Here is a 23,880-nt window from a genome sequence, read left to right on the forward strand (position 1 = left end):
GGTTCAGAGAAAAAAACCCATCCTCCAAACCACCGCCATCTTCCTCATTCTGCCACCACCGACAATAATTAACCAAAAACAAAACTCTCAATCACCCACTGTCATCGGTATTAGAGCTCCACCAAAAAATTTCGTAACTCATCATATTCAAAACCCACATTGCAGCACCCACATCAGAGCTCCACCAATCCCAGTCAACGATCCCAGCTCCTGATCCCATTCGCCAAACTTAAGCTACCATCAAACTCAGCCGCCGATCCCACACTAGCAAAGCCTACGAAAGTTGAAAAGGAATTAATGTGTCTGTGTGGGAAAGATATTAAAAGTAAATTGAGGAAATCGACGACATTACTCAATACTAAGTATTTTTAATTTTAACAAGAACAATATTATGATTATTCTTAAATTTTATAAAACCTAACTTTTTAGATCTTTTTTTCTCTTGATTTTTTTTTTATTTTTTTTATTTTATGTTTTGCGAGGAGAAAGATATATAAAAGTAGCAAAAATACAAATTTACATTTATTTTTAACATAGATGGGTAACGGGAGATAAATAGAGCTTACATCAGGTGAGTAAAGTGCCAATTTTTAAATCTCAAGTGGTCAAAGTGTTTTTAGGACAAACCACAGGTGGCTAAAGTATAATTTTTTTTTTTTTTTTTTTTTTTTTTTTAAAAGAAGAAGTATCGGGATTTGTTTATAGGGCAGAAAGAGATTTTTCTAATAATTTTTTAAATATTTCTGATGTGGAAAAATGCGAGAGCTTCAAATCTTATGTAGTAAGCTCTTATTAAATAATAATAATAATAATAATAATAATAATAATAATAATAATAATAATAAGAGACTTTGGTTTTATAGTTGTAAATGTAGATTTTGAATCCTGTGCCCAAAAGGTAAAATGATCCAAGTCCAAAAAGTCCAATACAATGAATTTGTAGAGAGTGGGTTTAAAAACTAGGCTTCAATAAATGAGACAACACTCACGATGGATTAGAGATGATAAGAAAACAAAGACTAGCAAGTTTTATGTAAAGAAATTCCTCATCGACAAAGTCCGAGGAGAGTAGTTCTTGAATATATTTCTCTGAGACTTGTTATGATTACAATTTTTAGTGCTACAATGTTTTTTTCTACAGAATCTCCGATGCCCCCCTTGTAATGGGGTCTTTCTTTCTTATATTCTCAAGTTCTACTTCATCTCCACCCTCCACGTGTAGGTTAAGTGGTTTGCTTTGATCCTTATCCCATTAGTACCTTCTTGAAGTCTTTGGGGGTAGCTGTAAGGCTGAATATCACCGTTCATGTATCACCTCCACATTAATGCGGCTAGAAAGTTAGGGTATGTTTGGTAGACTATAATAGGCACTGTAATGTAATATTTATTCATATGGTTTTGTTATTCAGTAGTTTGGTTATATTTTTATTATAAGGAATAGTCATTCCTTATGAATAGCTATTCTTTGAAATGAGGAATAACTATTCATCTCTAAAAGGGATGTAATAGATATTCCTTAGTAGGTGTATTAATTTTTACAATTAATATATTTTTAAATAAACAAACTTTCTATATGCACATAACAATTATGAAAATAAAAAATCATAAAAAATAACTAATATCTTTTTCAAATTTAAAAAATATTTTATTTTTTAGGAAATATAATTATATGAGTAAGATATTTCCTAAAATATATCTTAAGTTTGATTTAAAATGCTTTCATTTCGTTGTTTTCAAAGTTCTATTATTGTGTTGTCACCAAACAAATGAATAGTAATAAGCATTACATTACAACATTTTGTATTTCTTGTAATATTTATTCATATTCCTATGTAATTACTGTTACAGTCTACCAAACGTGTCCTTAGCTATAGAGCATTTAATGCGGTTGTAGTAACTTTCTCTTAAATATTTCTTGGCTTTCCTTTGTCCTATTCCCCCCTAATGTTTATCCTCACCAATATAATTGTCCTGAATGTCGCTCTTGATGGCAGGCCAACCCCTCCAACCTCTACTCCGTTAAGCCGAGGAGGTATCTCTTCTTGGACGACCTTCCCAAGCCCCCGTGATTAGGATCCTTCCATAACTCACTGATATGTACTTCTTCGCTAACGTCTACTCGTCTCATCTTCAGACTACTAAATGTCCTCGGACAAAGCCCATGGCCCAATATACATTCCCGAGCCTTTCATCCCTATAATAGTATATATATATATATATAGACTAATTTTTTTCTTAATTTGAAAAAATAAATAGTTCAACGTCATGGTATTGTATATAAACATTTGTTAAGGATATCTTCAAATAATATCATTTATATAAAGATAAATAATTGAGCAACTGAGTTAGAGTGATGGTGATAAGAGAGCTCAAATTTTAGTATTTTGGCATGTGATTTCTTAGCTTACTGGATATAAAAAAGTTCTTAAAGATCAAGATTAAAAGGAATATATTAGAATTGTATAAGAATGTATAACCACCATTTTAGCTAACCTTTGATTAAGGTTTTGGGAAAAGAGTGGGGGAACAATGTGATGATGTCCAGCCTAAGTTACTTAGCAAAAGAATGTAGGTTTCAAGGGAGGATGGTAATACCTATTTTGAAATGGTGGGCATTGTGGATCAGCCCCACCAGTCACAGTGATTTGTCAAGTATGGAACTGCTGTGGGCTTGAGAATCTATGTACAAGAAAAGAGTCTGGAGAACTAGTCTGGGCAAGAGATCCCTCTATTGTGTTTTTAACCAAGACATGGGCAGATGAAGCAAGGCTAAAAAAAATTAAGCGAGATCTAGACTTTGTCAATATGTTCTTTGTTCCAAGAATTAATAGAGGTGGTGGTTTAGCTTTGTATTGGTGGAATTTGATTGATGTGAATGTAGATAACTTTTCAAAAAATCGTATTGATGCCATTATTAATAAGGGGAAGGATGATGATTGGAGATTTACTGGTTTTTATGAGTCTTGGAGTCTACTTTGTGACCTTAATAATTGCTTGTCTCTTCCATGGATGCACTCAGGTGATTTCAATGAGCTAATTAGTAACTCCGAGAAGCTTGGGGGTGCAAATAGAAACCAAAGTCAAATGCAACTCTTTTATGATGTAATTGATGAATGTGGTTTCATAGACCTTGGTTTTAGGGGTTCTCAATTTAGTTGGCAAAAGCACTTTGTTGATGGGCATTCAATATGGGAAAGATTAGATAGAAGTTTAGCTAATAATGAACTGTTACTCAAATTTAGAGGTACAAGAGTTCACCATTTACACTCCGACAACTTTGATCACTGTCCCCTTTGAATTGTGCCGGCTGATTTGGAACCTTCACGTTATCAAAAGCCTTTCAGATTTGAAGAAATGTGGCTTTTTGATAAGGGATGCACAAATATAGTTGAGGCAGTATGGAATTCACAAGCTTGATTAGATCTAGCCATTCGGGTTGTTCATAAAATTAAGAAGTGTGGTTAGGAGTTAAAGAAGTGGAGTCAAAAGAATTTATGCAATATAAGAAAATAGTTGAAATTGAAGTGAGAACAACTTATTCAAGCTGAGATATAAGCAATGATTTTCAGGGGTGAACTTTCTAGTTAGAGAGCTTAAATATGAAATTGAGGACTTACTTGACAAGGAAAATTGAATGTGGCTTCAAAGATCAAAAGTTCTATGGGCTACTCATGGTGACAAGAATTCTAAGTATTTTCATAGTAGTGCTTCTTAGAGACATCAGAAGAATTTTATCACAAAGCTTCAAAATTCTGATGGAGATTGGTGTTCAAGTTTAGAGGAGATAGGAAACTCTTTAATTGCTTATTATCAAGCTTATTCCTATCTATAAATATGGTGAAATCAAATCTCTCTATTGGGTCTATTCATCGTATTATTAGTGATGACATGAATTCTTAACTCTTTGTGGAGTTCATGGCCTGGGAAGTGCAAGCTGCAATCAAGCAAATGACCCATAAAGTCAAGCTGCAATCATGGCCTGGTATGTCCCATCTTTTTATCAGAATTATTGGAAGCTTGTTGGTAATGATGTGACTCACTCTGTTCTTAGTTTTCTAAACTTTGCAACACTCCCAAATAATTGTAATCATAGTTTATCATACTCATCCCTAAAGTCAAAAGTCCTGAATTAGTCTCAGAATTTAGACCTATTAGTTTATACAATGTTTTGTATAAGATTTTTTCAAAGTTTCTAGCTAATAGGAAAAAAAAGATTTTACCAAAAATTATCCCTGAACACCAAAATGCTTTTACAAAGAGCAAACTTATTTATGATAATATTTTGGCTGCTTTGGAGACTTCGCATGGTATGCTGAAACATAATAGAAAGGATGATTTCATGGCCATCAAACTTGATATGAGCAAAACTTATGATAAGATGGAGTGCTCTTATCTTAAGGCAATCATGAGAAGAATGGGATTTGGTGAACAATGGATTAAATTAATGATGGTTTGTGTGAAGACTGTTTGTTATTCCATTCTTGTTAATGGTAAACCAAAGGGAATAATTATCCAACCCATGGCATTAGACAAGAGGATCCACTTTCTCCCTTCCTTTTTTAGTTGTGTACTGAAGGTTTACATGACCTCATCTCTCAAAAGGTAGTTTTGGGTAATTTAAAGGTTTCTTTCTTTGTCGAAATGGTTTAAGACTAACTCATCTTCTCTTTGAAGACGATGTCTCCTTTTTTTGTAGAACTAACCAACAGGAGTGCTAGAAAGTTCTTGACATCCTGGACAGCTATGGTAATTGTTTTGGTTAGCAAATTAATAAAAGCAAGACAACCATCTTTTTCAACAAATCTATAGTTGAAGACAAAAGATAACTCATCAAGAATGCTTTGGGGGTCCTTGAAATTAGACAATATGAAAAGTATTTTGGTTTGCCATCTCTAGTGCAGAGGAGGAAAAAAGCCAGCTTGAGTACATTAAAGAATAGATATGGTAGAGAAACTACTGTTACAAGCAGGTAGAAAGATTTTGATCAAAGCTATAATCCAAGCTATTCTAACATACACTATGAGTAGTTGTTTCAAGTTTCCATAGGGCCTTCTATTGAAATTGAAAGCCTCATCTTGAAATTTTGGTGGGGTCAGAGAGGTGATCGTAGGAAGATTCACTAGGTGAAATGACAGACACTTTGTTAACCCAAATCTGAAGGAGAGATGAGATTTAAAAATCTTAGCTTATTTAATGATGCTCTTCTTGCCAAGCAGGTTTGGTGTCTTTTCCAAAACAAGCAATCCCTATGTTATCGATTGTTCAAAGCTTAATTCTTTCATAATTGCTCTATCATGGGGGCTAAGGATTGAGCTCTGGGTTGCACGCATGGAAGAGTATTTTGAAAGGTAGGGAAGTCATTAAGAGAGGGGCTCAGTGGAGAATAGGAACTGGAGAGGCAATAAGTATTTGGAAAGATTCATGATTGCCTTCCTTGGATAACCCAAAAACTTTATCTCTAGTGATAGATCAATATTCTGATGCCTCGGTCAAGTCTCTGATTTTACCATTCAATAGTGGCTGGAATATTGAATTGCTGGACCAATTATTTACAATTCAGGAAGCAGATATGATTAAGCGTATTCCTCTAAGTCGAAATGCTGTTGAAGATAAATTGGTGTGACATTTTGTCTCATCGGGTAGCTATTCAGTCAAATCTGGTTACAACTTTTTATTTAAAGAAAGAACCATGGAAAACCAGGTTTCATCAAATCCAAGATCCTTATCTAGGGGCTTGGAAACAAATCTGGGGATGTAGGGTGCCAAATAATGTGAAGAGTTTGATATGGAGGGCTTGCAAAAATGCTCTACATGTCAAAACTAATTTAGTCCGCAGGAAAGTCCTAACTGATGACGTTTGTGAGTACTGCAAACAATTTCTCTGAGGATGTGATTCACGCTCTGTTGCTTTACCCAGAAGTTTCGACTGTATGGAGTTCTAACTTGATGTGGAGTTTTCGCCAAACTAAACACTTCCCTAAGTTTTTAGATTTGGTGAAACACGTGATAGAGGAGAATAAGGATTCGGATGCCTTTGCTATGATTATCTGGGCTTTCTGGTTTTGAAGAAATAGACTCCGAACAGAAGACAACCTTTCCCATTACTGATGTTATTCCAATGGCCGACAACAACTTAGCCAAATTCATTAAAGCCATCCCGGTGTAATCGAATGACTCCTCTGCCGTGGTTAGTGATTTTATACGTTGGTCTCCTCTAGCTACTCATCTTGTCAAAGTAAATTTTGATGCGCAATCTTCAAGGAATCAAGGGAAATAGGTATTGGGGTGATTATTTGAGACTCTCAGGGACTGGGTTTTGGCTTCAATGGCAGAGAATATCCTACTCCCCCATACAGTTGCTGAAGTGGCAGCCTTGGCTACTGTTAGGGCTTTAAGTTTTGCTCAAAGAACTTGGCTTTTCAGCTCTTGTTTTTAAAGGTGATTCTGAAGTGATAATCAAAGCTCTTAGTCACCTCCTATGGACACCTTAAAGCTGAAGCAAAACTGTTTTTAGAAACCTTTGTAGGCCTCGTTTGGGAGTTCATAAGGGAATAGAATGAAATGATCATAAGGGAATAGAATGAAATAATCATAAGAGAATAGAAAGGAATGGAATGGAATGTATTTAAGTAAGGAAAATGAATGGAAAAAAATGGAATGGAATGTATTTAAGTAAGGAAAATGAATGGAAAAAAATGGAATTAAGTAATCTTGATTAGATATTTTAAAATAAAGGAATGGAAAAGAATGAAAATGAATGGAATGTAAGTAATCTTGTTTGGAAGTAACATGGAGGGAATGGAATGAAATCATTTTATGACAATATTACTATTAAACATTCTATTTTAAAATAAAGAATTGAGTATATAGGGGTATTTTGGGAGTTTTAGTAAAAAAAAAAAAATCATAAAATTTCATTTCATTTCCTCCCATTCCTTCCAATTTCGAGGAAAATGAAAATTTGAGGTGTTAAAGAAATAGAAAGGAATGAGTGTTCCCTCCTACCCATTCCATTTCCTCTCACTTAAACTCCCAAACAAGGGAATGAGCTTTCCATTCCCTCCATTAAAACTCCCAAACATGGGAATGGAAGAATATTTTAAAATAATTCTTTTTATTCCTTTCCATTTTATTCCATTACCTCCTCCCAAACAAGGCCTTAGTTTTTCTCATATTTGTAGACAGAGAAATTCTGTTGCTCATAACCTTGCTAGACATGTTAAATGTAGATAGAGGATATTCTTGTTCATGTATTCTTAACGGATTTTGACTAATTTCAGATTAATGGTAACCCTTGGTAATTATTCTAAAAAAAAATAAAAACCATTTTAAATAAAAATAAAATTTAATGCTAATGAAGGGTGTAAAATGTAAATGATATATTTTATCGAGAATACTTATATAAAATTTAAATTCTTTTTAATTTGTTTTTTAAAGTTACAACTATTACTAAATTATGTTAGTTTAAACTAAGGCGAAACTATACTATTGATCCTTGAAGTTTGCCCTATGTACGCAATAGGTCCCTTAAGTTTGAAGCGAGCATAATTAGTCCTTCAAGTTTTAAAACTAAATTGTATTAGTCTTTTAACTAATTGTCATTAGTGATGTTACTTACGTGACTAACGGAACAATGACTTGACATTTTCTTTAATGACGTGGCATGTTTTTAATTAAAAATTAAAAAAAAAATAGTTTCCACGTTAGAAACAATATTCAAAGTATTTTGAACCTATTGTATCTTGTATTTTGAACTCGGTACCAACAAAATTAAAAAAATTATTTTGAAAAGAGCTTCACAGAGATTATAGATTATGTATTGAATCAAAAATCTCTTATATTTTTTCTTAGTGACCAAAATGCTTCGTTTGGTTCATCTATCCAAACACTACAACAATTCCACCACTATCACTTTCTCTTTGCAGATCGTCTTTCTCTTCTCCACCGATTCTACAATAACAAAAAAAAAAAAAAACCCACCCACAAGAGAGAGAAGAGAAGAAAAAGCCAAGTCTTGCCACCGCCAATGGAGACCCAAGCTCTAGCCGCTGCGGGTAACAGCCCAAGCCCTAGCTTTCGCCAGCAACAACACTGGTTCTCTCGCACAACCATTGAACTGCTGTCGCCTCCCTCTGCAAATTAAAACCTAATACAGTCTGCCCTGCCCTCTTGAATCCCATCACATTCTTATACAATAGGATAGTCTTGAAAGTTGATACATTCATTGGCAGCAAGGAAAGAAGCTAGACAATATGGCTTGGTTATGGTCCACCTTGCACCAAAGTTGATTTTGGGAAGTGGGAAAAGGAAAAAGCCACTCACAATATAGTCCTATATACCTTCAGTATACATCCCTGCATAGACAATATAAGCACTGTCATGAACTTATACAAAATACAAAATACAATAGGTTCAAAATACTTTGAATATTGTTTCTAACGTGGAAACTATTTTTAATTAAAAACATGCTATATCATTAAAAAAAATGCCAAATCATTGTTTTGTTAGACACGTAAGTAACACTACTAACCGTAGTTAATAAAATGATTAATACAACTCAGATTTAAAATTTGAGGAACCAATTATGCTCGTTTCAAACTTAAGGAACCAATTGTACACATATGACAAACTTCAGGGACCAATAGTATAGTTTTGCCTTAAACTAAGGGTCTGTTTGGGATCCGCTTATTTTGCTGAAACTAAAATTTTTTTGCTAAAAGTACTGTAAATAAAGGTAAAAGTTAGCTAAAATGGTATAGTGGGACTCATGAATAGTAACAAAAATAAGCTTAATAGTAAAATAAACTGACTTTTTAAGCTGGAGTCAAACTCACACTAAGGTGTGTTTGGATATTATTTATTTTGCTGAAACTGAAAATTATTGCTGAAAGTACTATAAATAAAGGTAAAAGTTAGTTAAAATAATACAGTGGACTCATGAATAGTGCCAAAAAGTGTAGTAGATTCATGGGTTCTACTGCACTTTTTGACATTATTCATGAGTTCTATTGTATTATTTCAACTAACTCTTATCTTTATTTGTTTCTAAAAAAAAAACTTTTACCTTTATCTATTGTACTTTCAGCAATAATTTTTCAATTTTAACAAAATAAGCGGTACCAAACATAACCTAAATATAACTTACAAACTTGTGAATAAACAGCATAAGCAAGCAAAATTTTGATTAAACACCTCGGACTTACACTATGACACAGTGTACCACGAATCTATGATTACGAGAGATTTCCTGTTTTTTCATTCAGCAGCAAAAGAGGCTTTTTAGAGAGAGAGAGAAAGAGGTAGATTATGGCGTGTAGTAGGCTGATGTGGGCAACAAGGGCTGCTTCATATCTGAGGATCTCTGTACCATTCACACTCAGGGTCAGGGGCTTCTCTTCTGGTATAAAATTCTCAACACCCCCCAACTTTTCTCTCTTCTTTATTTGTACAGTTACTTATCCAGATATCATAATAATATTTGTATGTTTATGTCATCGTCTGAAATGGGTTATTTTTTTTTATTAGTGCAATTCAATTGTTGCAGTTAGTTATTGGATTTTGATCATTTGGTATTAAATGCTAGAAGACTGATTAGAATGTATTGGTAAAGGAAACAAATTAAATGGTTTACGTTTACAGATTAGTGTTGCTGATGGTATTGCCTTCATCTTGTGCTAATTCATTTTATGCTTTAAAATTGTGGGGCTGTACCCACCCTTTTTCATAAGTATATTTTCAGCGTTTTGCTGAATTTCTTGGGTCTGAAGACGAAATATTGTGATGCTGATCTAGTTATGCTTATCACATGTTTATAGTTTTTATGCTTGCTTACGTTTTTATTATTCGGATTCATGCAATGCAGTGCTGTGGTTTTTTTCAGAATCTTCGCTTGTATCCATTTTATGATTGAACTTACATGGTGGACTAGTGTTGTTCCAGTCCTTTGTAAAGGATTATTCATTGACTAAGAAAGTGTCCATTCAACATGAAATATTAATATCTTAATTGTTATACACTGCCAAAGGAATGTCAGTAGGTGAAATGTAGGATTGGTAAATGTGGCAATCTCTCAAGCCCAGAATTTGGCTTCAAGCTGCCCCTTCTTTTTCAGCGTAAGAAGGGGGTAGAGAAAATGCCTTGAGCAATTTGAGTACCAGGCGCTACATCGCTGAAGTAACCCATGCCTCCTCTTTTTAGTTTGAATGTTTAAATATTTTTCTGAGGGAGATTGGGATTTAGCACTTAGCTAATGCTTAAGTATTATATCTGACATGATTATATAAAATGTAGCAAGAACTACAAAACTTTAGTCCAACAGTTGGTTCATTTCAATTCTAGTCAATGCCGTTATTTATCTTCTTAAAAATAAATTATGGTCATACTTATCAAATAACTAATTTTTATGGTATTGTGTCCAATTAATAATTAGATAGCTTATGTGGCCTTTAAAGAAGGAAAGTTGCACAAGTATAAGCGATTTTATCAACATTGTTAGTTAGTGTGTGCTTGATATGTCATTGGCCCATTTCATTGCAATTTATGCTTTTTGGAATGATATTTCACCATCATGATATTATGGCTGGGTTTGGCTGAGAGGTCTTTGATTTGATTGTTTCCCGGTTTGCTGTTGGAAGGACTTGAGTAGCTTTCTACTTTACAGAAAAAAAATATTGAGCTTGCTTGAGACTAAGGACCTTGCTCAATTGTCCTAAGTTTGTTTGTTTAAAGGATGGGTACTATATTCATGCTCAATTTTGTTTAGAGTACCTTGTCTTATATTAATTGATCAAGATTGATTACAGTTAAATTTCTCAAAAAAATAGATTCAAGGTTTGGTATGCCGAATTGTTAGGAGAAAATTTTCTAACAGTCTGGTCATAGGCATGGCTCCATCACCTTTGGAGTTAGATGCATAACTTTGTGTTTAAAGTGTTGCCATGTTGAAAACCATGTGTGTTCCTCAAAGTGTTGTGGTACAGTGCATGGTTGGTGCAAACCGTAGTCTTTGTACAAAAGATGCTCAACTGATGTTGATAGATCTTTACCTAGGCTGAAGGGTAGAAAAGAATTTATAGCAGAGTGGGTACATAGGTATAATCTGAACTTTGATATTGGGATTTTGCATTGCTATAGGTGGAGAGAAATAAACTTGTTTCAAGATTATGTTTTTGAAGGTACAATGGATTAACTCTAATTCTAACAGAGAAATATCTTGCCTCTAGGGCTTGCCATGCTAAATTTTTTTATTTTATTGATAATCAAGAAATTTTATTGAGAACACGCTGGGAAACCCAGCAACAAAGTACAAACGACAAACAAACAAGGCTCCTAGAAAGGCAAGCCAACAACAACAGTTACTACAAACCTGCTGGCTAGAGCAAGGCTATAACAACAAAGAAATCAATTGACAGAGCATAAATAGCACCAAAACAACCAGACTCAAACAAAACCAACAATCTATCCACGTAACAACTCCCCCCCAAAAAAAACCCACAAGGAATAGTTTGTATAATCCATGAGCTAAGAAATCCTAATAAGAACAGAATCTGCAAACCCCCAATGATAACAGAGTTCTTGATTTATGTTGGAAACTAGCATAAAGCTTTCCTCCCTAAATCCGAAACTTAATTTGCTTTTTGATGAAATCCACAATCTGATCTTCAGTTCTAACCAAACCTTGGAAGATAATAGCATTCTATGTCCCCAAATATGATATATAGCTGCACTAAAACCAACTTGCTACAAACAGCCTTCATAGACTTTACGCTCCAATTCTTCTCCACCCAATCAACAATGTTAGCCCAATCATCCCCAATATTATCTTGGCAGCACCAGTGTTTGATTCTTCTCCAATTTTTTTGAAAAAAGGAACACTCAAAGAGAAGATTATCCCTGTTCTCCACAGCATTCCTACACATGACACATAGTGTGTCATTCCCTATGCCTCTTGTTGCCAATCTTTCTTTAGTAGATAACCTATCTCTTATTGCTAGCCAAGAGATAAAAGCACACCTAGGGATAGCATTAGAGAACCAGATAAGCTTCCACCAAGCAACCTCAGGTATGTGTTTTCTGATCTGATCCCAAATACTAGCAACTGAAAAACTCCAGAACTAGAAGGAATCCACCATGCCTAATCTGTATCAACAAATTCAATTAAAGACAGCTTGCTAAGAATAGCTACCAGGTTCTCTGATCTAGCATAACCCCAAATCTAAGTTTCATCTTGTATAACACTAGCAAGTTTTGCATCAACAGAACTTGCTGAGTCATAAATCACACTATGACCAAACTTCAGAAGCAATGGGCCCTTAGGATGCCAATTAACATGCCATATAAAGAAATTAGTCCCATTCCCCACCAAAAACTTAAGATGAGGTCTGAATAGGTCCCTGAATTTAAGAATTTTCCTCCACCCCCATGAACAATCATGTGGAATTTTAAAATTCCAGAAGCTTTGGCCCTTCAAGAACATTGTAATCATGGAATTCAAACTTGTTAACTTTGATGTACAACCTTGGGTGCAGATTATGAAGTCTGCTTGTGTGTGGTGTGTGTGAGATTTGCGTGGGGGGGGGGGTGTTTGTTGGTGGTTGTGTCATGTCTGTTTCTCACACACAAAAACAAGCTTTCTGTTAAGGGATTCAATATATAATCTTATTATCGGTTCAATGATGATGGGTAGATTGATCCATGTTTGAAAACTATGACAAGGTCTTTGGTTTAAGCCCGAGGGATAGCTGCTGGTGTACTAGTCTGATTTAAAGTTTATTAAGTTGGTGCCTATAATTCTGTCATGCGGATGCATATTATGTATTGTCAGTGTCTGTTACTTAAAGCTTATTACATTGGTGACTCTGATTCTGTCATGCGAATGCATATTATGTATTTTTAATGTTTGTTTGGGAACAGCTTATGTAGCTTTTTGCTTTAAGTATGCTAAAATATACTTGTATATTGAAAAAGTGAAGTTGTAAAAAGTTGTACATGAAAACTAAAAGCTAAAAGCTGACCTTATAAGCTTTAGCCAAACAGACACTCTGTCTAAAATTCTAATAACCCAGCCACTAGATATCGGACAGCCTGTATAGGTGGTTACACATCATGATTGAGACTAACAAAATTCTAAAAATAATTTTTTTGGCTGTGATATGAAAAAATTGTAACTGCCCCTTAGGTGTGGTTATTATGAGTTTGAAGTATTTTGTTGGACTTATCCCGCTATATATGTTTTTTTCTCTTGCAGTTTTGAAAGATTTAAAGTATGCTGATTCTCATGAGTGGGTGAAAGTTGATGGAATTTCAGCTACCATAGGCATAACAGACCATGCTCAGGATCACTTAGGTGATGTTGTTTATGTTGAATTGCCTGAAGCTGGGGCCTCTATCTCACAAGGCAGCAGTTTTGGTGCTGTTGAGAGTGTGAAAGCAACCAGCGATGTTTACTCTCCTGTTTCAGGCAAAGTAATTGAAGTCAATGAAAAGCTCAACAGCTCTCCAGGCTTGGTAAGTCGTGTCACCCTTGAATTAATCTTCTGATATTTAAAATAAGATTTTGTGATCCATAGCCTCTATGAAATTCTATATCCATTATTTTCGGTTCTGTGAGTTAAAATTTGACAAATTGTTTTTATTTTTATTTTATTATTTGTACTATCAAAGTGCTGCAAGTTCGACAGAAATAGGGAACCTTTGAATATTTGGATTCCCATTATCAGATTTACCATGGAAGTTCAATCAGTGATTGAAATTCATAAAAGATGTGTAATCATTCCATTGTTTCCCAGTAGGAATCAAATGATTATGTACAATTTTTCATAAGATCTGTCCAAATGGAGGATATTATAGGTTCTGAATAAGTAACTTGCATGGTGCAATGTTTTGCACCTACAGAAAGTTGCTGACTTATGATACGGTTCTTTGATTGTTATTCACTTATGCATGAATTAGGGAGTAATGTAGAAAGTGCAAGTTTTTTTATTATTTATTCCATTGTTTTCCACATATCACTTGGAGTTAGTCCATCATTTCTAATTGATGTGAGTAGCTATTACCTTTAAGACTTGGTCAATGTATTGTCATTCTAGAGTATTGGAAGTTACCTCATTTTTTTTAATCAGTAAATATTTTATTAATGAAAATGTACAAGGGGCGCTACCCATGTACACAAGAAATTTTTCTATATGCCAGTCTGCATGTGTTTTTATATGTTCCATTGTTTTCCACATGTCACTTGGAGTTAGTCCATCATTTCTAATTGATGTGAGGAGCTATTACCTTTAATACTTGGTCAATATATTGATCACTCTAGACTAGAGTATTGGAAGTTACCTCATTTTCTTTTAATCAATAAATATTTCATTAATGAAATGTACAAGTGGCGGGGGATAGAGTGAAGTTTTGGACAGGTCGGTGGTGTGGGGATTCACCACTCCAACTGACCTTTCCGATTGTGATTGAGATTGCTTCCAATAAAGCAGCCTCTGTGGCCTCTTGTCTTGAACAGTTGGGGATAGAGGAATGGAGAAGTTGGGATGTTCGTTTCATTCGGAGACCAAATGATTGGGAGATGGGTGTTGTGGATGAATTTCTTTGTACTTTGGATTCTAATTTACCTCCAACTGAGAATGGAGACCGTATGAGATGGAAGTTGACGAAGAATGGGGATTTTGATATCCGCTCGTTTTATAATATGCTACAAGGTCCCTTGCCCATTCTCTTTCCTTGGAAAGGTATTTGGAAGGTTAAGGCTCCTTGGTGTGTTTCTTTCTTTGTTTGAACCACTGTTTGGGATAAGATTCTTACAGGTGACAATTTGGAGGATAGAGGGTTTGATTTTGTTGATTGGTACATTATGTGTCGTTGTAATGGGAAGATGGTAGATCATTTGCTACTTCATTATGGAAAGGCTTATCGGTTGTGGAGTATAGTTTTTAGATCTTTTGGGATTTCATGGGTCTTGCCATGATTGGTTGCAGATGCTCTTTTTGGTTGGTGGAATTAGTTTGGAAAGCACTCCTCTAGCATTTGGAATTTGGTCCCGTTGTGCTTAATGTGGTGAATTTGGAGGGAGCGAAATTGGTGGATGTTTAAGGACATAGAAAGCTCTGATGACCAGCTGCTTGCTTCTTTCAGTGGCTCCCTTTTTGATTGGTTTAGGACTTGGGGACTCACTTCTAGTGATTCTCAACCTATGTTTCTTAGTTCTCTCTTTTGTAATTAGTATTTTCTTTGTTTTTTCTCTTCTCTTTCTGTAATATTTGATCTGCCTTATGCCTTTATGCATGAGGTAGCTTTCTGAATATGCATCTTTATTACTTATCAAAAAAGAAATGTACAAGGGGCACTACCCATGTACATGAGAAATTTTTGTATACGCCAGTCTCATGAAACCATTGTCTTACATACATGTGGGTCCCACACTCTTTAGATCATGTAATGATTTTTCACTTCCTTCAAAATTCTTGGCATTCCTCTCCTGCCCAATGCCCCACATGAGACAATGAGGGATCGTGCTCCAAATCTTAACATTGCTCCATTCGCTAAACTTACCTTAATTTGTTATGAGCTCCACAAAACCTTTGGCATAACCTAGTGAACCCTGAAAAGAGAAAATACCATGCTCCATAGCTCTCGAGCAATTGGACAATAGAGATTAAGTGATTTGTAATTTCACCATCCATCTTACACATACAACTCCGAGTTATAACAATTAGTCACTGCTTTCCCGAGATTACCACTAGTTAGGAGTTTCCTAACGCTACTGTCCAAAAGAAAAAACTGACCTTGGATGAGAATTTAGGCCTCCATAGTCTTTCAAGGAAAAGACGAATGAGCTGTAGAATGTAACATTTTTAAATAGGATTTGACTTTAAAAACACTCCGTGAAGATGGATTCTGGCATAGTTTATCCACCCCACTTCATATTATCATACTAGAATAAATTATGTCCATTAATGATGCAACAGAATCCAGCTCTCACTAGTATGTGGAATCCACACCTTAGAAGAGTGAGAATGCATATATTGGTTGCATAAGATAATTATTGAAGAGAGAAGAAAATAGAGGAGAGTATGGAAATTGTTACAAATCCATGGGTAGAGCTCGCTCTTGAAAACCAGCTTGCAAGGGGTTTGCAAGGCACAGGGGCTCACTCTAGTGACACTGACTTGATGGTAGCCCTCTCTCTTTTAGTGGCTCCACTCACCTATTAGTTATTTTAATCTAGCCTCTAGGTGTTGATCCCATACTCAATGAGCTACACCTAATTACTCGGGGTGGTGGTTGGCTCTGATATCAATTGTTACAAATTCATGTGTAGTACTCACCCTTGAAAACTGGTTTGCAAGAGGAGGGTGCCCAAGAGCTTATGAACACTTAGTTAAACTTATATTTAATCCATGTGGGACTCTATAATCATAACAGAAGTAGTGTACCTTAGTAAGTAGCCAAAAAAAAAAAATTTGTGTTGCTGTCAGATGAAGTTCGTTTAACATCAACTTTGTCCTTTTTATTCCAAAAAAAAAAAAAAAAAAAAAAAAAAAATTGATCTACAATGTTAGGGGAGAATTTTTTAGAAATTATTTGGGGCAAAATATTTCTAAAGGGTATTATTTATTCTTTATTGGTAGATGTATTGTATGCATGTATGTAGGTGTGTAGGTGTTATTTATGTATCTGCGTGTGCATGAATGTGTATTTACCATGGTTAAACTTTATTAGAATCTCTGTTTCTGCCTCTCTTTGGTGAATGTTTAGGTTTAAGGAAAATTATTGAAGGAGTTTTGCCTGACCTTTTGTCAATGTTTGATGTTTCAGATCAATGCGAGCCCATATGAAAATGGATGGATTATAAAGGTAGAAATGAGTGATAAGGATGAGACTAACAAATTGATGGGCTCAGATCAGTATTCCAAGTTTTGTGAAGAAGAAGATGCAAAGCATTAGGTGACACTAAGTTAAACTTTACCGGATAGAAGATGATTCTCTAAGACTCTTTTAAGTGCTCAGTTCTCATTTCATTTTACTTTGAAAATAAAATGTTTTGGCTTTACTTTCTTGTTCTTCTCTAGTATCATGGTTTGTTGCTTTGTCCTCATCTTCCTTTTTCTCATTTAGTGTTGAAAGCGGAAATGTTGATTAGCTGTTTCCTCTAAGCCATATTAAGTACTAATTTCTGAGTTTAATTTGGTCCATACTCTCCAAATATCGTGGCAATGTTGGTGCAATTTGGAATTGATTAACTGAAGTGCAGCAAGAGCCATGAAGAAATGTCTAGCCCGCAAGCTGCAAAATAACCTTCAAATGTTATCTTAAACGTCTGTCTGTGAAATAGTGCTTACAGAGTGTTGCATTTTGAACACTTACCCCACCCAATTAACAAAAAAAAAAAAAAAAAAAAAAACCTTTGTTACGTTAAGTTGCAATTGCTAAAAGCATATTGATGTTCATCTAAAAAAGAAGCATGTTGTTGTTTCATTTCAACCCAGAAATGATCATCAGAGACTCTTAATTTTGATTTTTTTATTGACGTATATCTAAAAAAAAGCATATTGATGTTGATGTTGCTTTTCAATCTAGAAATGTACATGAGGACTCAATTTTTTTTCCCCCTTAATGATTGATCATTCAGTTTGACCAACACCGGACCTATTAATTGTATCTTATAATATTCATTAACCTATATGATGCCAATATATAAATATATATTTATATATGATGCCAGGAAATGCTTAACAAAAAGTATTCTCGTATTAAACAAACTAGCATGTAGTCCGTGCTTACGCACGGAAATATTAACAATTGTGATGATAAGATGTTTATCTTAGTAGATTCAATTTCCACATTGAGCATTATGAATAGAAGTAACTTAACACCAACATTTAAAAATCAAATTGGACACATAGCACAAAATTAAACTACAATTAGAAATCAATTTGATTCAATTTGAATTCTAAAATTGAACTTCAACTTAATATAATATATATGATTATATTTTTGTCACTTTTAACAAATTAACAAAATCTTAATCCAGACACACTAAAAACTATTAAAAAATAAGAACTAATCATTGAGCTTGGAATCTTCTTGGAGGCGCCAATGAAGCGCTAATGTATGAGAGTGTGAAGCAAGGAAGAGTGGGATTGAACATTGTGTTTGAACCCGGCCTTGCTCTAAAAAATCCGTAAGGAGGAGGAGAGGGCAGTGTGTGGATCTAGTTGGTAGAGGTTGAGAGAGGAGGAGACATGGGATGAAGATATGGAATTAGGAGGAGATGATGTTTTACTTTTATAGTCTTTCTCGTTGGACTCCTTGGTTCTGGTTGTGAGATTAGAAGAGCTCCAGACTCTATTGAGACTCTATTGAGATCACCCATAAAAGTGTGTAGGTGAGATGTTCTTGCTTAGGCCAATGAGTATTATTATTGTGGTTTTCTTGGCTTCCGTGTTAAATGTTAATGCATCATTTATTTGGGCACAAAAATTAGAAAATTTAGGTAAGATACATGACACAAAATTGGAGTCCAATTTATAATCTCCATGAAAGTGTGCAGGTAAGATGTTTTTGCTTAGGCCAATGAGCATTATTATTGTGGTTTTATTGGCTTCTGTGTTAAATGTTAATGCATCATTTATTTGGGCACAAAAATTAGAAAATTTAGATAAGATACATGACACAAAATTGAAGTCAAATTTATAATCTAATTAATTTTTTTTTTGAGTTTTGGTTAGGACAAGTGGCGCAAAATTGAGAATCCAATTGAAATCTAATTGGATTTTCTCTCTGCTTCACCTATTATTATATATATAGATTAGTACAGTATTGAGTTTGATTCAAAAGGACTCATAGTTCCGTCAAATAAAAAGAACAAATTATAATAAATATTATACACCCTTATTTGTTCCGTATAAAGTTGCCTCACATTTGAGAATAAAATTTGCAAATGTGGGAGTCAAAACTAGTATGATGTCACAATTAATTCAGTATTAAAAGGTTACAAAGATTTCACAATGGGAGATTTGAACGGGTAGAACAAAACCAAAATGGCACTTATACAAAGATGAAAATTTCATTAACTATCCATTACTCAAGTATAAGCTTACAAACACTCTCTAGTCTATCTCATCTATTTTTCTATCTCTATTTTTGTGTCTCTCTATTGTGCCTTGAGCTTTCCTTTATACTTCCTCCTTTTTGCCTTCTTTGGAATGTGCTATTTTGATACAACTGGCGAGTTGCTTATCTCATCAGACACTTACACCACCATTTTCATGATGAAGATAGACTTTTGAGGCTTCAGGCACTATTCAGGCCAGTCGTTTAGCAATAAATGTGACTGTGTTAGGCAAGTGAATCTAATTAATGCAAAGACAACTGTTACTCTATTGAGAGATATAGGATTCATATCCTTCTTTCCCCACTGTTGTAATTATCAATTTATCAAAAAAATGTGGATAATTAATAATTTAATTAGCGATTGATCCTTGCATAATATATATACACCCAACTATCATACTATTTGATATTCCTTGCTGGAGTACAAATTTAATGCTCAATTTGGTGCACAAGAAAGGAAAAATAAAAGTTGAGTCAACAACTTTTTGTTGGTTTTTTTTATTTTTTTTATTTTTATTTTTATTTTTTATGAAAAATAATAATTTAATGGCTACAATAATGGTAAAATGGTTTCAAATTTTGGCTATTCTTATAAGGAACAACCAAAAATGCTACTGAATTATAAAACATTTGACTTATTGTCTTTTATTTGGTGTTGATATATACTATTAAACATTATAATTTATTAAAAAGAGAAAAATTTATATATTAATTAATTCTAGTTAAAACTCACAACTTTACTGAGAAAAAAAAAATCAAAATCATAATTTTTATAAATCATATTAAAATTAAGTTTGGATCTTTTTTTTACAAATTCTTTTATTTTACCAATTTTTTTTTATAATTCAAAAAATACAATGGGAGGAGAGGACTCGAATTATGTACGTTTCTATTAAAAATATTAGGAAGTGCCAATTACAAGTTTTTTTTTTTTTTTTTTTTTTTTTTTTTTTTTTTTTTTTTTTTTTGTGGGGGGGGGGTGTTTACGAGAGTCTTGACCATCTTTTGCTTGTGAATATTAACTAACTAGTCTATATATATAATAATAGGTGAAGCAGAGAGAAAATCCAATTAGATTTCAATTGGATTCTCAATTTTGCGCCACTTGTCCTAACCAAAACTCAAAAAAAAAAAATTTAATTAGATTATAAATTTGACTTCAATTTTGTGTCATGTATCTTATCTAAATTTTCTAATTTTTGTGCCCAAATAAATGATGCATTAACATTTAACACAGAAGCCAATAAAACCACAATAATAATGCTCATTGGCCTAAGCAAAAACATCTTACCTGCACACTTTCATGGAGATTATAAATTGGACTCCAATTTTGTGTCATGTATCTTATCTAAATTTTCTAATTTTTGTACCCAAATAAATGATGTATTAACATTTAACACGGAAGCCAAGAAAACCACAATAATAATACTCATTGGCCTAAGCAAGAACATCTCACCTGCACACTTTTATGGGTGATCTCAATAGAGTCTGGAGCTCTTCTAATCTCACAACCAGAACCAAGGAGTCCAACGAGAAAGACTATAAAAGTAAAACATCATCTCCTCCTAATTCCATATCTTCATCCCATGTCTCCTCTTCTCTCAACCTCTACCAACTAGATCCACACACTGCCCTCTCCTCCTCCTTACGGATTTTTTAGAGCAAGGCCGGGTTCAAACACAATGTTCAATCCCACTCTTCCTTGCTTCACACTCTCATACATTAGCGCTTCATTGGCGCCTCCAAGAAGATTTCAAGCTCAATGATTAGTTCTTATTTTTTAATAGTTTTTAGTGTGTCTGGATTAAGATTTTGTTAATTTGTTAAAAGTGACAAAAATATAATCATATATATTATATTAAGTTGAAGTTCAATTTTAGAATTCAAATTGAATCAAATTGATTTCTAATTGTAGTTTAATTTTGTGCTATGTGTCCAATTTGATTTTTAAATGTTGGTGTTAAGTTACTTCTATTCATAATGCTCAATGTGGAAATTGAATCTACTAAGATAAACATCTTATCATCACAATTGTTAATATTTCCGTGCGTAAGCACAGACTACATGCTAGTTAGTCACATAATAGATATAGAAAAAAATTTAAACAATTGATCACTCAAGTGCCAATGATTAAAAAATATACAATTATATAAGTTTTTCGAATGTCTCCGTATTGTGTGATTAGACAATTAAAGTAAAACAACGGAAAAAACAACCTCCCTTTAAAATAAAAATAGAAGATTACAACTATTTTCAAAAGAAGCAACTGAAAGACACCAAAAATATACATTTTTTTGCATATTAAATTAGTAAAAGTGGTAATCAAACCCCTATCAAGACAAGGACTTTATGCTGAAGGTAGGACTCATCTTCACACACCTACATAACTTATGTCAATACTATATTTTGTTTGCTCTCGATTTGCATGTTGGCCCCTGAATATTACAAAAATATCATTTTCTTGCTGGAGGACTATGGAAACATCTCAATTATCATGGTCCAACCCGTTTGAGTATCAGTGCACTCAAGTGCTGTTTTAGGTCAAAATGATCAAAATGCCCCTGATCAACCTAGAGTTGACTAAAATTCAAAATTGGTCAAAATCATACCGAAAGAATATTTTTCATGTTTTCACATCAAATTTGAGGCTATCAGAGATTTTTGTTAACTTTGATCAAGTTTGACCCGAGGTTGACTCTTGACGACAACCAAAAACCTAATTTTGATCTGATCGTTGAAACGGGTTGGAATTGATGCCATTGCAAATAATATTGAATTAATTTTCCAACGATTGCTCATGGGTTGAAATCATATTTAAAATAGTTGATGTGCATGAAATATATACAATAAAGTACTCACATATCTACATATTTAGCCTTATTTTTATGTTATTTTGTGATTGATTATATAATATCTTTGTATTGTAGGTAACAATGGCTTTACATGCAAAGTGGGGGTAGGCCAATTGAATCAAGCCAACTTATATTCAGCTAGGTATGAATTCAAGAAAAGACCAACCCAATTAAATTTAAGTCCAATTGGAGCAAGGAATCAAAAGAAATTTGCGCCAAATCCAAGTCCAATTCGGATTAGGATTCCAGACTGCACATCGGTTAGTATTTTTGGCATAACTTTCGGCTCAGATTTCCAATCGAGATGATTCAAGTTGGGCTGGAACGATAACTTAAAAGGGCTACAACTTTGTAGTTTACCAAAAGTCCAAATTCTGACGTTAAATGGGCCAAAATAGTCGGTTAAGTGAAGCCTAAAAATCTGGGATTTTCTCCAAATGAGAATTCAATTTGTAATAGGATTCCTTGACCTATTTAAGGGCTCTTTAGGGCAAAATTCAGAGAGGCGGAGGCTAGTGCTAGGGCTGGGGCTGAATGTATAGAGAGTGTGGCTACTTCTTTGGTTTTCTTCTATGACAGTTAGTTTTATTTTATTTGTCTAGTTTAATGTTTAGTATTTTATTTTTGTGTTTTCTTTCAATTACTATGAGTTGCTAAATTTATAATTAGGGTTGAGGATGAAACCTTGTTAAGGATTATCAGTAATATTTATGTGATTTGATTTTTCCCACAATAGTTGTTCTTTAATGATTTAAATTGTTCTTGCTTTATATCAATTGACTAAGATGAGATTCTAGATATGAGTTCAATCATGTTTTTCTCATGATTTAGGATTTGTCTTAATTAATTGCATGCTTAGTTTATTAATTCTTGATTATAAAATTGGATATCACTTGTGATTTGTCTGTCAATGGATACAATTTATTATTTGATTTTTAGAATTGGATATATCTTGTGATTTGTTTGGCTACGGATACAATTGATGATTTGATTTTATACTTAAGAAGTGAAGAAGAACATGCTTTTGATTTTTAAAATAAGGATTTTAATGATGATATTTTCCATGATATCAAGATTGATTTCTAGATTATCATGCAGTGGTTGGGAAAAATTAATGATCATAAATATATGCTGATATGATTTACAAGGCGAATTCCAAAACCTTAATTCCTTTCTCTTGATTATTTACATCTTTTTATTACTTTATATCTTTTGCTTAGTTTAACTATTTGCTTAATTTTATTATTTTTTTAGTATATTTAATTGCAAAAAAACCAATTTTTATTAAACTAGATTAGGATTAGTTTGGTTAAGGTTTAATCAATTTTTCTACATTTATTCAAGTCCCTGTGAGTTCGACCTTGTTCTTGTCCAACTATACTTCGGTACGGTTCGTACACTTGCGAGTACTTTAAAATTTCACAACAAGTTTTTGGCGCCGTTGCCGGGGACTTGGTTAGGAAAATAAATTAGGTCTTAATCGAATTTTTCCTTCTACTAGTTGTAGTTAAATTTTTTTTAATTTTTAAATAAAAAAAAATTTATTTCTTTGTGCTTGGTGTATGAGAACTTGGATACGTGATAAAGAAAATCGTCTTGTTAGTTTTGATTATCCATCCATAATGGGAGAAATAGGAGATGATTCAAAAACTCTTAGGGAGTTGTTCTCACCCATAACCACCAACCCTCCATCTTGCATAGTATTGCCTGCAACCACTACTGCACATTTTGAGTTGAAGTCACAGATAATCCACCTTCTTCCTACTTTTCATGGATTGGATAGAGAAGATCCTTATATGCATGTGAAGGATTTTCTTGAGATTTGTGCTACTTGTAAGTTTCAGAATTTCACTGATGACTCTGTTCGCTTGCGTTTATTCCCTTTTTCCTTGAAGGATAAGGCAAAAGTATG

The 23,880-nt window shown here is 33.8% G+C and overlaps 1 protein-coding gene across 1 annotated transcript; it reads left to right on the plus strand.

The window, feature by feature from the left end:
- The first annotated feature begins 9,163 nt into the window (after positions 1 to 9,163).
- Positions 9,164 to 17,206, plus strand: LOC115983677 (glycine cleavage system H protein 2, mitochondrial-like). The gene is made up of 3 exons (XM_031106407.1): positions 9,164 to 9,400; positions 13,247 to 13,506; positions 16,819 to 17,206. Exons 1-3 carry the CDS (start codon positions 9,307 to 9,309, stop codon positions 16,945 to 16,947), a joined length of 483 nt encoding a protein of 160 aa, XP_030962267.1. The 5' UTR covers positions 9,164 to 9,306; the 3' UTR covers positions 16,948 to 17,206.
- Positions 17,207 to 23,880: the final 6,674 nt, after the last annotated feature.

This window comes from Quercus lobata, chromosome 4 (genome assembly GCF_001633185.2).
Source record: "Quercus lobata isolate SW786 chromosome 4, ValleyOak3.0 Primary Assembly, whole genome shotgun sequence".
Classification (NCBI taxonomy): domain Eukaryota; kingdom Viridiplantae; phylum Streptophyta; class Magnoliopsida; order Fagales; family Fagaceae; genus Quercus; species Quercus lobata.